Source organism: Leptidea sinapis, chromosome 34 (genome assembly GCF_905404315.1).
Source record: "Leptidea sinapis chromosome 34, ilLepSina1.1, whole genome shotgun sequence".
Classification (NCBI taxonomy): domain Eukaryota; kingdom Metazoa; phylum Arthropoda; class Insecta; order Lepidoptera; family Pieridae; genus Leptidea; species Leptidea sinapis.
The window spans coordinates 3462650-3475306 of record NC_066298.1 but is presented as its reverse complement, the minus strand read 5'-3'; the positions used below and the strand labels follow the sequence as shown (position 1 = coordinate 3475306).

Here is a 12657-nt window from a genome sequence, read left to right as displayed (position 1 = left end):
TTCAATAAGTGATTATAAATCCTATTTTGAATAAAAATATTTGAATTTGAATAAGTCATGATGTCATTTAAAGAGTGACAGTAGGGCTGCTATTTTTTGTCAGTCCGTTAATATGAATCACATAATCTCAGGGTGACGAGCGCAATAATTGTAGTGCCACTCAGAGATTATGGTTTTTTCAAGGATCCTGCACTGCATTGTAATAGGTAGGACGTATCAATTACCATCAGTTGAACGTCCTACTAGTCTTGTCCCTTATTGGCATAAAAAAAACGTGACCAGTTTTGTTTTCTTAACACAAAGATTGTGGTTTGGAACGTTTTTCTGGAATTACGTCCAATTAATCTTCAGAAAATTTGCTTAAAGCTCATAACCAATTAAATTTCTGCAAAAACGCGCGTGTTATTTTCGTATTACAATGAATTGTTATTTACAATGTCGTGTCGTGTTAACATTCTATATGAATAGCGTCTTTATTGCATACGCAGACATATTGAAATGTTTAACATGTCCCGTGCGTTATAACATCGATTATACGTCTTACTCACCATCCTCGTCCGAGCGAAACCCTAAAGTGCACAAAATTATTATAATAGATACCATTAGTACATAACATTATAATAAATAGTTATTAACACATAATAAATAATAAATTATGATATCCCATTTCATGCTGTGATCTTTCCCTAATTTATAATAATATTAAACGGTCGTGCAATTATCAAAAGTATTTTCCACCATTTCATTCAAAAATCTCAAATAATTTGTTTTCAGTTTTTTTTTTGGTATGGTTATGGTTTGTAAAGTGGCTTTGGTACAGTTTAGTTCAGCCCTGTTTCACTGCGACCAGTGTGATCTACTGTGATAGCCACTGTTAACTATAGCTTACCTCTCATGAATGTTGTTTATATCTTTTGCAGTGAGCTGACGTAACTCAAGTGGTTGAAGAATTGGACTTCCCAAAGAGACTACCTTTACGCAGTGAAGAACATGCAGGGGGAATGTGTAAAGGGATTTCATCTGCACTATTACAGAATCTACAATTGAAAGGTGTTTGTTTAATCTGCAGTGCCCCGTTAGTGTCCTGGTTAGATTGTGTAAGTTTTCCCTACTAAACCCGTGTCTCATGCGCAGCTTTTTTGTTTAAGGCTTGTATTAGGTTTTGGAATGGGTTTAACCCGGAGTGTTGCTCCAGGTTTTATAAAACTCTTGTGAATATGATGTATCAAAAGTTGGGATACCACAGAAGGGTTCAGGGCCAAATTGAGTACTTTTTAGCACCAATTTTTGCAAGGTCGTCAGCGCATACATTGCCTTCGATCCCTGCATGTTCTGAAACCCATAGAATTTTACCTCTGTTAATTTCTCCCAGAGTATTCATTACAGTCCGGAGTTGTCTACTAGTTTTATTATGTTTGAGTCTACAGTGTACAGAGACGCCTGACTAACTGTGTGCAGATGTTGGTTAGTTCAAACTGAAAATATATGTAATCTTCTGTTCTTTTTTATGCCACGCCCCAAGAACAAAAGAACATAACCATTAAAAGAATTTTCAGGTTCAGATGTTTGTTAGTTGAACCTTTTTGAAAGTTCTTTTAATAATTATACTCTTCTATTCTTGGCGCGCGGCATAAAAACGATAGAATCGTCTAGTCTGTAAAGCGCTTAAGTATGCGATTATTTATGACACATTTCTAATTAACTATTTTCAATCAATGACTGTAACATGTAATAGATATTAACTATTACGATGAATATAACGTTTGCCCATCTAAGGGCTGCTTCATTTCATAATCCATTACCTACGATCAGTTCTTCTGAACATAATATGGTATAAAGATTATTTCAAGTCAAATCAATAAATTAATTGACCGCACTTACAGTTTCTGCATGGCGAGAATTCGTTTACGTCGACTGCATCGGGCGTCTTTGCGACGAAGCAGCTTCCCACTGGGTCTCGTTGGTTAAGCTTTGCTGTCACGAAGGAGACATAGCGGGGTGCACACGCCTGGAACAAGGGAGAGCAAATTCAATCAATCAATAGTAATAATGTACGACAGATGGTGATCACCTAAAATAATGAAAGGGAAAAGAAAAGAAGCTCAATCAGTAGCAAAATGACTGAAATTTGTTTAGCAATGGACCCTACAAACTTGCTAACCAAGTCAGATATCGTTAACAACAATATAAGGTATAGAAATATCTAATTTCCTTTGTTTTTAAAATATTTTTTTAATATAATAACTAGAAAATGCTCGCTTCCTCCAATGTTCGTTAATAACACTAAAAAAACAAAGAGCTGTCTCTAAAATCTAAACCTATGAATGATATAAAAAATACGGCAAGTATCCTAAAACTGTTAATACACGGGGTCGATACCTTCCCTATAAAACATACACCATGACAGATAGTCCATAACATCATACGGATTATCTCGAGTCTCGACACTGCGGACTGTTAACTTGTGAACACAGATCTAATTATAGTTTGTTATTTTTAACGGCATGAACTTGAGGATTCAGCGGTTCATATGTCCTGTAATAACATTAACTTAATATTATATAGGGCTGTCACCTTTATAAGCAAATAAAAACGCCGCGTTCGATCTTACGATAGAAAAAAAACATGATATAGCTTAAAATTGCAAGAACTTCCTTTTCAGGAATTACTTTTGTGCAAATCGAATCAGGAGTGAGGATAAGATAGAAATCTGAGAAAGGCAATAAATTGCTGTGTATTTGATACTGAGAATGTAAGCACATGTACGCAATATTCTCACTATTACATTATTCACAATATATATCGAATAGTTGCAGTAAAGATAAAAAACTGATTATGAAAAATATTTAAGCCGTTGAGTAGGTTAGATTCTGTAGTTGCAGAACAACTATAAAACAACACAAGACAACAATAGAACTAACATTTCGTTTCATTTAAATTCACAGGTACACTTTTTTTTTAAATACCCTCTAAATATCAAATTTTGACAACTGGCTAAGTGACTTTTAGATGCGAGTTTGCTCTGAATCTGGCAATTAAATTCAGAATCAATTTAAATAAAATTTATTCCCATTAAGACGTATTGACACTTACATAAGAAATTACAATTTAATATTTAATTAAATGGCTCCAAACGATTAGGTTATTTAGGAGGTACCTGTACAGTTCAAAACAATGTTGATGTAAGTTTTATTTCTAAATTAAAAATAAAATACGCGACAACCCTATCAAACCCCACCAATTAGAATGATTCAAAATAATTCGTGCGCGTGCGCCGTTTTGTATCCCGCTACATAAACACACCACGGGCTAGAGCATCAAAACTACATCAACATCTGGTTTAAATTTAATATCATTTATTTATCAGAATTTGTTTTCAATATTTGGAAACGTAGATGATAGATCTTCGACCATAACCGGAAACTAGTTTTATGGATGCTTTGTATTCATCGATACTTGTAATATACAGTTGAGAGGGTATCTCTGGTTTTGGGTAGACAATACACGGAAAACTACAACAATCAGATCTTGGTCATCCAGGTCGTAATATTAAACGAGCACTAATTCTTTTTAAATATAAAATTACTTTCCTAGACGAAGATATATTGAAAGAATGGCCAATTTTCTCACCTGATATAGATAATAGAAATAATGATTTGGAATTATTAAGTTACTTGAAGTGAGGTTGTGATATTAACCAGTAAACCTTGCACTTAAATACTATGTTATTAAAAACTTAAACATTTTAAATACTATTTATTTTCTTCTTATTAGTAAGCTTCATTGAGATATTTGCTTACTTTCCTTTAACAGTTCTTATTCTGTTAAATTTTATTCTTTTACTGGTAAACTTTATTCAAATCTTCATGTCTATCATATTAACCAGGAAGCCTTGCGAATAAATACAGTCCTAGAAGAATTGACCCATGTTTATTATTTATTAGTATCCAATGCATTTCAAATTTAATTTCTTCTCTTCTCCTTGATTAGCTTCAATGAGATATTTGTTTTCATTCCTTTATTAGTTTCTAGCTGACCCAAGATACGTTGTTCTGTTCATAATAAAAAAAAACTCTTGCGGATGAAATTTCTTAAAATCCGTTCTTAGCTAACCTCTACTCGGCGACAGGAATATTCCTACAGGTGCGCCGCAATTATCAATTCTTGATTCTTGTAATTTGATGATGGCTTATTATAGTGCAGACGATTCCCTGTAGATAGAGAAACACCATAGCCAACAGACTCAATGTCACCTGAGAGGTAAAATGACAGTTGTCTCTTGTCAAATTGTCACCGAGCAACACAGTTCGCACGCAAATCGCAATATACACATAAATATACGCTTCATATTATAAGCAATTTGAGACTTTATCAGTGATCAACGACGTAATCGTTAAGTTCTCGGTGTAACGCAACGCAAAAATACTTTTCCTACACACGCCGAGAGAAAGTAACACGCACCTTAGCACCAGGAGTTCCTAGAGGATTAGCGGGAGCACCATGCAGAGCATCGCGCTTTGGAATCTCAGGTACGTCAGCCTATTATTTAGCCATAACTGATTTCAATTTTTAATAATACATTTATTTTCTACGCACTCGCTAATACACCTACTAAATTTCAAGTCTTCTACGCCTTATGGTTCCAGAGGTATAGTGATGAGTAAATATATAGGTGGATATATATATATTAAGCTGTTAAATCTTAACTTTATTTAAATCTAGATGCTATAAATTATGTACCTACTTAGTTAACTAGTACTCATCTGATGTACACACTAATGGCTCTGTATCTATCATGTTTATGTAATCAATTAACGGTTCATTGGTCAGCGGCCATAAAATAGTTTATAAACAGGCGGAGGTTTTATTGTTCGCCATGTTGGGTTGTGTCATCTCCTTGTTAAAAAGGGCTGTTACGACCAGATGTCTGTACAAAGTGACATATAGTGATTTTGTTACGGTTTCACAGCTTAGGAGTTTGTGGGTTAATAGTTAAATTAAATAAATAGTACATATGATTTAAGTTTTCTTTAGTGTTTATTCCGCCAGTATTTGTTTTTAATACAATTCGACACGTGTTTCGCCTCTACACGAGGCATCCTCAGGACGTGTTGTCTCGCCAAAATCTGGCACGAGACTGAGATAGTGGTAGCACAAGAGGTAGAACATAGATGGTTGAAACTCTCACCACGGAGCCCGCAGTTCGATCCTTGCCCACGACGAATCAATGTGTTTTTGGTTTTTAAAGTCAGTTATACGTTTATTCGACGCTTTATAAGTTCGGCAAACCTCCTGAGATTCCTCTTGTTATCTCATGTGATCACAACATTACCTCCTCTTTCATTACAAATAAAGTATGCTTAAATAAAAAAATTACAAAAGAGAATATTTATTTTATGCAAATGAACAATAGATTAGAAGCCTGGTTGACGACAGATGAAATATATTTATGAGTATCATATTTTTTACTGAAATTTATAACCGCTACGCCAGGAGTCCGATGATGTATGAAAATACAATATTGTTTTATTTGATTTCAAATATGCCTATTCTACCCAACTATGCTTAGTAAGCTTCAAAAAATTGGTATAAATTGTAAATATATTGCTGAAAATTTGTCCAACGAATTATTAGTATTCAAATCACGGGAGTTAGTGTTTATGAAAGTTTTCCGCAGCACACTCCGAAGATATGGGATCTGGACTTTCAGTCAACTGCCCCAAGTTGTCGCAGTAGCGATCGAAAATCGCATATCTTATCACAAAGGACAATTCACTTCACAGGTTTGTAAGAGGGGAAAAAAAATCACATTCACGATATAAACACTTCACGCTGCGACAAGTAATAATAGAAAATAAATTACAATACAAATTTCAAGAGCTTCTTAATAAAGAGGGTTGCCAATCAATCACGAAGCCCGACAATCGCAAGTGACCACAATCAGCTGATTTAAGACATTCGGACATTAACCCCGGCTCGGACAATGCCGTTTTTCAGTTTGCATTACGCATAGCAGACAATAAACTAAAATATGCTAAATGCCATTTAATAATTCTTAACGACAATCTAAGGATGAGTCAAAACTTTGAGGCATTACTTTTTGGAATAATTTTAATATCAATACTTAGATAATTTATACGTCTAGATAGACTATGACAGCTGTGAAAACGTCGAAAAAAATTTAGTTTAGAACTATTCTTATTTTGAGCAATTCACGCACAAAAGAAAGTGTCATACAAATCTCGAGTGTAAGACGTAGCTTGTCACGCACACTAAAGTATTATTCCTGGCATTATGGCCTGACACTATCTAGAGGTATAATTTATGTAAGTATCAATATATTATTACTATTGGGGAGGCCTTTGTCCAGCAGTGGACGTGTTACAGTTGATATGTTAATATCACTATACCTATCTAATTCAGATTTAGAATAAAAATATTTTAATTATAAAGGCGTAAAATTATTACTTATGTGATCGTCGTGGCCCAAACTCTCTGGCAACACCAGTGAAATTACAGGAGCGTTGCCAGTCTTTGGATAAAATAATAATAATAATATAAATTTATTTCAGAAAAATAACTCCATAATACGAAATCCGAGTCATACACAATCTTATAATATTAATTAATTAAATTAATTATTGATATTAATTAAAACAAATTATTACGTATAATTTTTTTCTAATTGAATTTATATTCTTTATATTTATATTTTTGATGTCGCTCCTACTTTTCTTTTTGAGCTGTATAAAAAATACCATAATTAATAATGAAGTAAATATTATGTTTTTTTATACGCTTTATATTAGCTTCACCTGTGTGTTTGTATGTTTGTAACCGACTTCTTTTGGCGCGATTTTGACCCACTTTAAACGGCTAGATTTCGTTCAAACTTTGTAGATTTATCGAGGACCGATGACATTACACTAATTTGATAAAATTATTCAATTTTTGAATTTGCAAAATAGGATTTTTGTTAATTTATATAATTTTCATCTATAGTCGATAAGGCGGGAATTGATGTTAAAGTACTTAATAGTTTTAAAAATACGCTTTTATAGAAAATTTAGCTAAAAAATGAAAAATAAATAATAGTTAAAAAAAACTAAAAAGCACGCTTTATATAAAATTCAACTAAAAAATAGAAAATAAATTGAAATTGAAAATAGTGTATTTTTTTTAATAATATCTTAAAAAGCACCCCACGCGTTTTTTTTACAATAAAATATATTTTTTTTTACACTATTTTCAATTTAAATTTATTTTCTATTTTTAGTTGAATTTTATATACTTATAGCGTGCTTTTTAGTTTTTTTTTAACTATTATTTTCGTTATTATAATTCTTTTGTATATTACACAATATTGTCAGTTATTCTTATCGGCAGTCAATGTTTCAATTATTTTAAATACAATCGAAAGGTCTAATGCAGTACTAAACAACTGTATCAACAATTCGAAATTATGCAATAGTTCAAAACCGTGCTATCGATTAAGAAACCCCATGTCCCAATAATGTAGATCGGTACAAAGGCAAAAAGCTAACCAATTGACACTTCGACCTAAATTCGTTACGAGAATAGTGCACGATGGAAGTAGGTTAATGTTTCGCGCCTATTTCTCTGTGCTATTATACGATTCAAAAAGAATATCTACTTTATTTTATTTTAAAAGAATTAAAGAGTTTCATGATCTGATATTATCTCAGAGGAGTTGTTAACCGGACATTTGAAATGAGGAACTTAACGCGCATCATGTCACCGTTAGCGCCTATTTCTGCCGTGAAGCAGTAATGTGTAAACATTTCTGTGTATCGGTCGGAAAGGCGCCGTAGCTAGTGAAATTACTGAGTAAATGAGACTTAACATCTTATGTCTCAAGATGACGAGCGCAATTGAAATGCCGCTCAGAATTTTTGGGTTTTTCAAGAATCCTGAGCAGCACTGCATTGTACATCAGCTGAACGTCCTGCTCGTCTCGTCCCTTATTATCATAAAAAAGGCATCAATATGCCATTTCACAATCGCGCGTTTTACTAGAAACTTTTTACAGAAACAACATACTCGAACCAGTACAATTGAACCCTTTAAGCTCAGAGCATACTCCCATCTTAAAATCTAAGGCAAACAATGATTATCTCTTGCAACACAAGAGAATTGTACCTTCAAATTTAAAGCGAACAATTCTTCAATTAATTTGTTCATTTTTTTTAAGTGATAACCCTCACCTCCTACGATTAATACACAAATAAAAGTTGAAAACAAATTTTTATGAACGATGCGAGACTCGAACCCAGTTGGAAGGTCAAATTTTATTTGTGAATTCTTCAATTTTTTCTTCAGAATAAAAAAAATCAAATTGTTCATTGTTGATTAATGCCACGCATTAATGCGTGATGCTTGAAGTCGACAGCACACATCTCTTCAGAAGGCACCGGTGAAATAAAATTTAGATCTGAACATTATATTTAACAAGTCTAATATCTATATTGTAAGTTTGATGTACACGATGTTGTAAGAGCATTTACCTACAAAGAGTATTTAACCTATTTGACATTAGGCACGTTGAGTCAACACAGAGTGGCCAACATTCTCACATTACTAGTACTGATTTTTATTATCAATATAAACTTGACTAAACTGAATAGTAATAATTATTATTAATAATTGATAATTGAGTTTTATTTATGTGTGTAGTGACACACACATAGTATGTAGTGACAGTCATTGCGACAAGAATGTTATAACGGCTTGTAAAGGATTAGAATTCGAAGAAGTATTAGAAATAGATTGACCTGTTGAAGTGTTTTTTTTTATATAGGAGGACAAACGAGCGTACGGGTCACCTGGTGTTAAGTGAACACCGCTGCCCACAATCTCTTGCAACACCAGAGGAATCACAGGAGCATTGCCGGCCTTTAAGGAAGGAGTACGCGCTTTTTTTGAAGGTAACCATGTCGTATCGTCCCGGAAACACCGCACATGTTTAAAACATCGGCATACCTTCACATCACAGGATCTACAGAAAAAGGTACTCATCCAAGAAGAGATCTTGTGTAAAAGAATTGATACGAGTTATAGAAGATAGGGAAGTTATCAGGACTATAATCTCTGACTATCCTACCTCGCGAAAATAGGCGAAATTATATAAAAGAGATCATGTATAAACAATTTGGTATATTTTAAAGTGATAACCCTCACTTCTAAAATTAATACACAAATAAAATTTGAAAAACAAAATTTTATGAACGATTAGTGATTCGATCCGTGATTGTATAACTTTTTTTTCCTTTTTTATGACGACAAGGGACTAGACGAGCAGTACGGTCAGCTAATGGTAATTGATACGGCCTGATCATTATAATTCAGGGCTGCTCAGGATTCTTTAAAAACCCAAAAATTCTGGATGGCACTACAATTGCGCTCGTCATCTTGAGACATAAGATATTAAGTCTCATTTGTCCAGTAATTTCACTAGCTACGGTGCCCTCCAACCGCAACACAGTAATGTTTACACATTACTGCTTCACAGCAGAAAACGACGCCGTTGTCGTACCCATAATCTAGCCGGCATCCTGTGCAAAGCCTCCCACTGGTAAATGTCCTAAGTCGGCTGTTACGACGCTCTTGGGCCCGGGACATTCCCTATTCTTATTATGCGCCGGGGAAGCACAGGAACTTGTGTGAAAAGAGGAACTCCTCTGCCGCATATATTGAGCAGAGTACTCGGAGGAGTTGTTCAGGTTAATACTAGCAGCTGAATTCCAGCATTGGACATTAAAACAAGATGCGAAATTTCTGTACTACCCGATAATGTGACCAATTTTCAATGTCAAAAAGTGAATGTGTGCGTTAGCCAGTGCTTTAATAATCAAAATTCTAAGGAACTAGAGCCAAACGTGGCTGACTGTTTATGACTTATCAATCAAAATCGGTTACAGTAACAACAGATTCGCATTCCTTTTCTATCTTGCTGTATCTACATTAGAGATGTTATTCTTCTTTGCTTGCGCGCTTGCGCGGTTCGTCTATACGCTTGTCATGTTAATGGTCGTAACAACTTTTTTTTCGTATGCAAGATATTGACCGCAAATCGACGTAAAACTAAAAGTTTGGTTACCCTCGTATATACTAGCTGTTGTAAATCATACAGACTTGAATCGTGTTATAACAACTGTCTTTGTTGTACTTAACTAATATTTGAACTCAATTGTTGATTTATTGGACATTCTGTGTCATTCATTTTAAACAACTGATATAAGAATACTTCAATATCGTTTCGCATTGTTATAATATTCATAATATGTAACCGATTCTATATTAATTCTTCATTATCGATATTTCGATCGATGTTTTATTAATACTCCATTTCAATAAAGAATTAATAAAACATATTCGAATGCTTTTCTAAGAGTCGAATGAATTTTAAGCATTTATAATATAAAAGATTCAATTATTATTTTAGCTAACCCGACGTTTCGTGATCTTTCTAGTCCGTATGAAAACGTTTTATTCCTTTAAAAAATACGTTTTATATATATTAGTAGGTACAGCTTTATTTAAATAAATATATTTCATATTTATTTGTATGAGTAGTTGTAGCATAGTTCTTAACAATTGGTTGAATGTCAAAATTTTTTTAATGTCAATATAAAATTTAATATATTTTGCGTCATTATTATTACACATTATAAGGCTGTAATTCAAAAACATACCACTCACAAATAAAAACATTAAAATATCAGCATTTATGACGACAGAATTCCTTTAAAATATAGAAGCATAATTTTAATTATTCAATAACTCTCTAACATTTTCGGAAGACGGAAAAAGACTTTTATTATGATTATATAAGACTGTTATTTAATTACTTATTAAGGCAGTGTTCATCGTGATTATTCTAATTTTAGCTCTTTCTTATATAAACCCAGTAAAACCCACTTGTTGAATATGCTTATGTCAACAAGATTCGATAATTTGTCTATATGTTGAATTAGTTAGGCCACTTAAACCAAATTAATTGATAGAATGCGAATCAGCCTTGAACTGAACTTATAAGTGCACATTATAATTCCATGTATTGAGTAACCTATTTACACGCGGAAACAGAGTACCGCTGCAGACGCTGTTAATTTCGCGAAACCTCCTTTAGGGAGAGGAGGGAAAAACTGGCCAGTACTGTAGTTGACTTTCTATGGCAGAACGGTTTCAATGGGACGCGTTGTAAAAACTTGCCGTTTGAGTTTAATAAGGTTATGTTTGCAGGCATAAGATCTAAGGCAGACAACACATGTTATTGAGAGTGGAGATTTGGTTATATGTATTCTGTCATTTGCAGAAACAGTCGGGCGGTATAAGTATTTTGAATGGAAGGATCAACAAGCCTGCATGTCGTCATCATCACAAGAGCCAGCCTTTTAGTATTTAGGTGCGCGATTTTACAGAAACTACCCATTTCATATCTCTTTTGTATTTGCCTATCGCATAACGGGTCGCGGGTTTGATTTCCGCCTTTTTACACGCTTTTTATTAGCTTCAGCTGTACGTAGTTTTGTTTGTAACCGACTCATTTGGGCGCGATTTTGACCCAATTTAAACAGCCAGATTTCGTTCAAACTTCGTAGATTTATCGAGGACCGATGACAATACATAAATTTGGTAAAAACAATCTATTTTTCAATTTACAAAATAAGATTTATGTTCATCTATCATCCATAAGGAAGGAAGGAATTGACATTAATTTTTTTCAACCATTTACTCTTCAACCAAAGCGTGTTTTTTAGTTTTTTGCAAAGTATTTATATTATTGTACTAGTAATGCTACTGTATTAGGAATATTCTAACTATTCAGAGGTATAGAAATCTCTAGAACAGACTTTACGATTCAGCTTCATTTATGATGACTTTTGACGTTTTTGGTGCATCATTGATCATTATTAACGACCAGAATACATAACACATTCACTGTTTCACTTGAGTCACTATAGGGAAAGTTCAATGTGGAATATTCATACCTTTATAGGACACTTGACAAAGTTCTTAACAGTAATTTGACGTTTATATAATATAGTTTATTTAAGTTTTTATACAACGATTATGTCAAGCAGAAGATGGTTGCAATTAAAATATCTCAGAAAGTATGATAATTATAAATAAACACTTAATTACCACAACTTATCATGGGTTTGAACCAGCTGCAACACGCAACTGTATCTGACTGTTTTGAACAAGACAACAAGAATTTAAAGGGGCAATTGTTATTTTTTTTTGTATGAAAATAAGGAACGAGACGAGCAGGACGTTCAGCTGATGGTAATTGATTCGCCATACCCATTACAATGCAGTGACGCTCAGGATTCTTAAAAAACCCAAAAATTCTGAGACCTTGAGATCTGTCACCTTGAGACATAAGATGTAAATGGTAATTTCACTAGCTTAGCCCTTCAGACCGAAGCACAGTAATGCTTACACATTATTGCTTCACGGCAGAAATAGGCGCCGTTGTGGTACCCTTAATCTAGCCGGCTTCCTGTGCAAAGGAGCCTCCCACAGTTGTCAATTGGACTTCAGCTCATAATTTTCGTGAGTCGGGCGCTCGTCTTTAAGAGTAAACTTTAACTGAGACTTTTTTAATATTTAAGAATTCTAAAACAACGTACC

General features: G+C 33.7%; 1 protein-coding gene across 4 annotated transcripts in view; it reads right to left on the bottom strand.

Moving 5' to 3' along the window:
- LOC126974906 (integrin alpha-8) overlaps positions 1 to 12657 on the bottom strand; it is a 164321-nt gene that overhangs the window by 40448 nt on the left and 111216 nt on the right. For 2 of the 4 annotated variants that reach the window (XM_050822632.1, XM_050822634.1), the window contains exons 4-5: positions 1882 to 2008; positions 549 to 569 (exon numbers count right to left, since the gene is read on the bottom strand). In XM_050822632.1, the coding sequence (XP_050678589.1) occupies positions 549 to 569; positions 1882 to 2008 (148 nt within the window). The remainder of the gene's footprint in view (positions 1 to 548; positions 570 to 1881; positions 2009 to 12657) is intronic. The other 2 variants (XM_050822635.1, XM_050822633.1) reach the window with 1 other exon arrangement.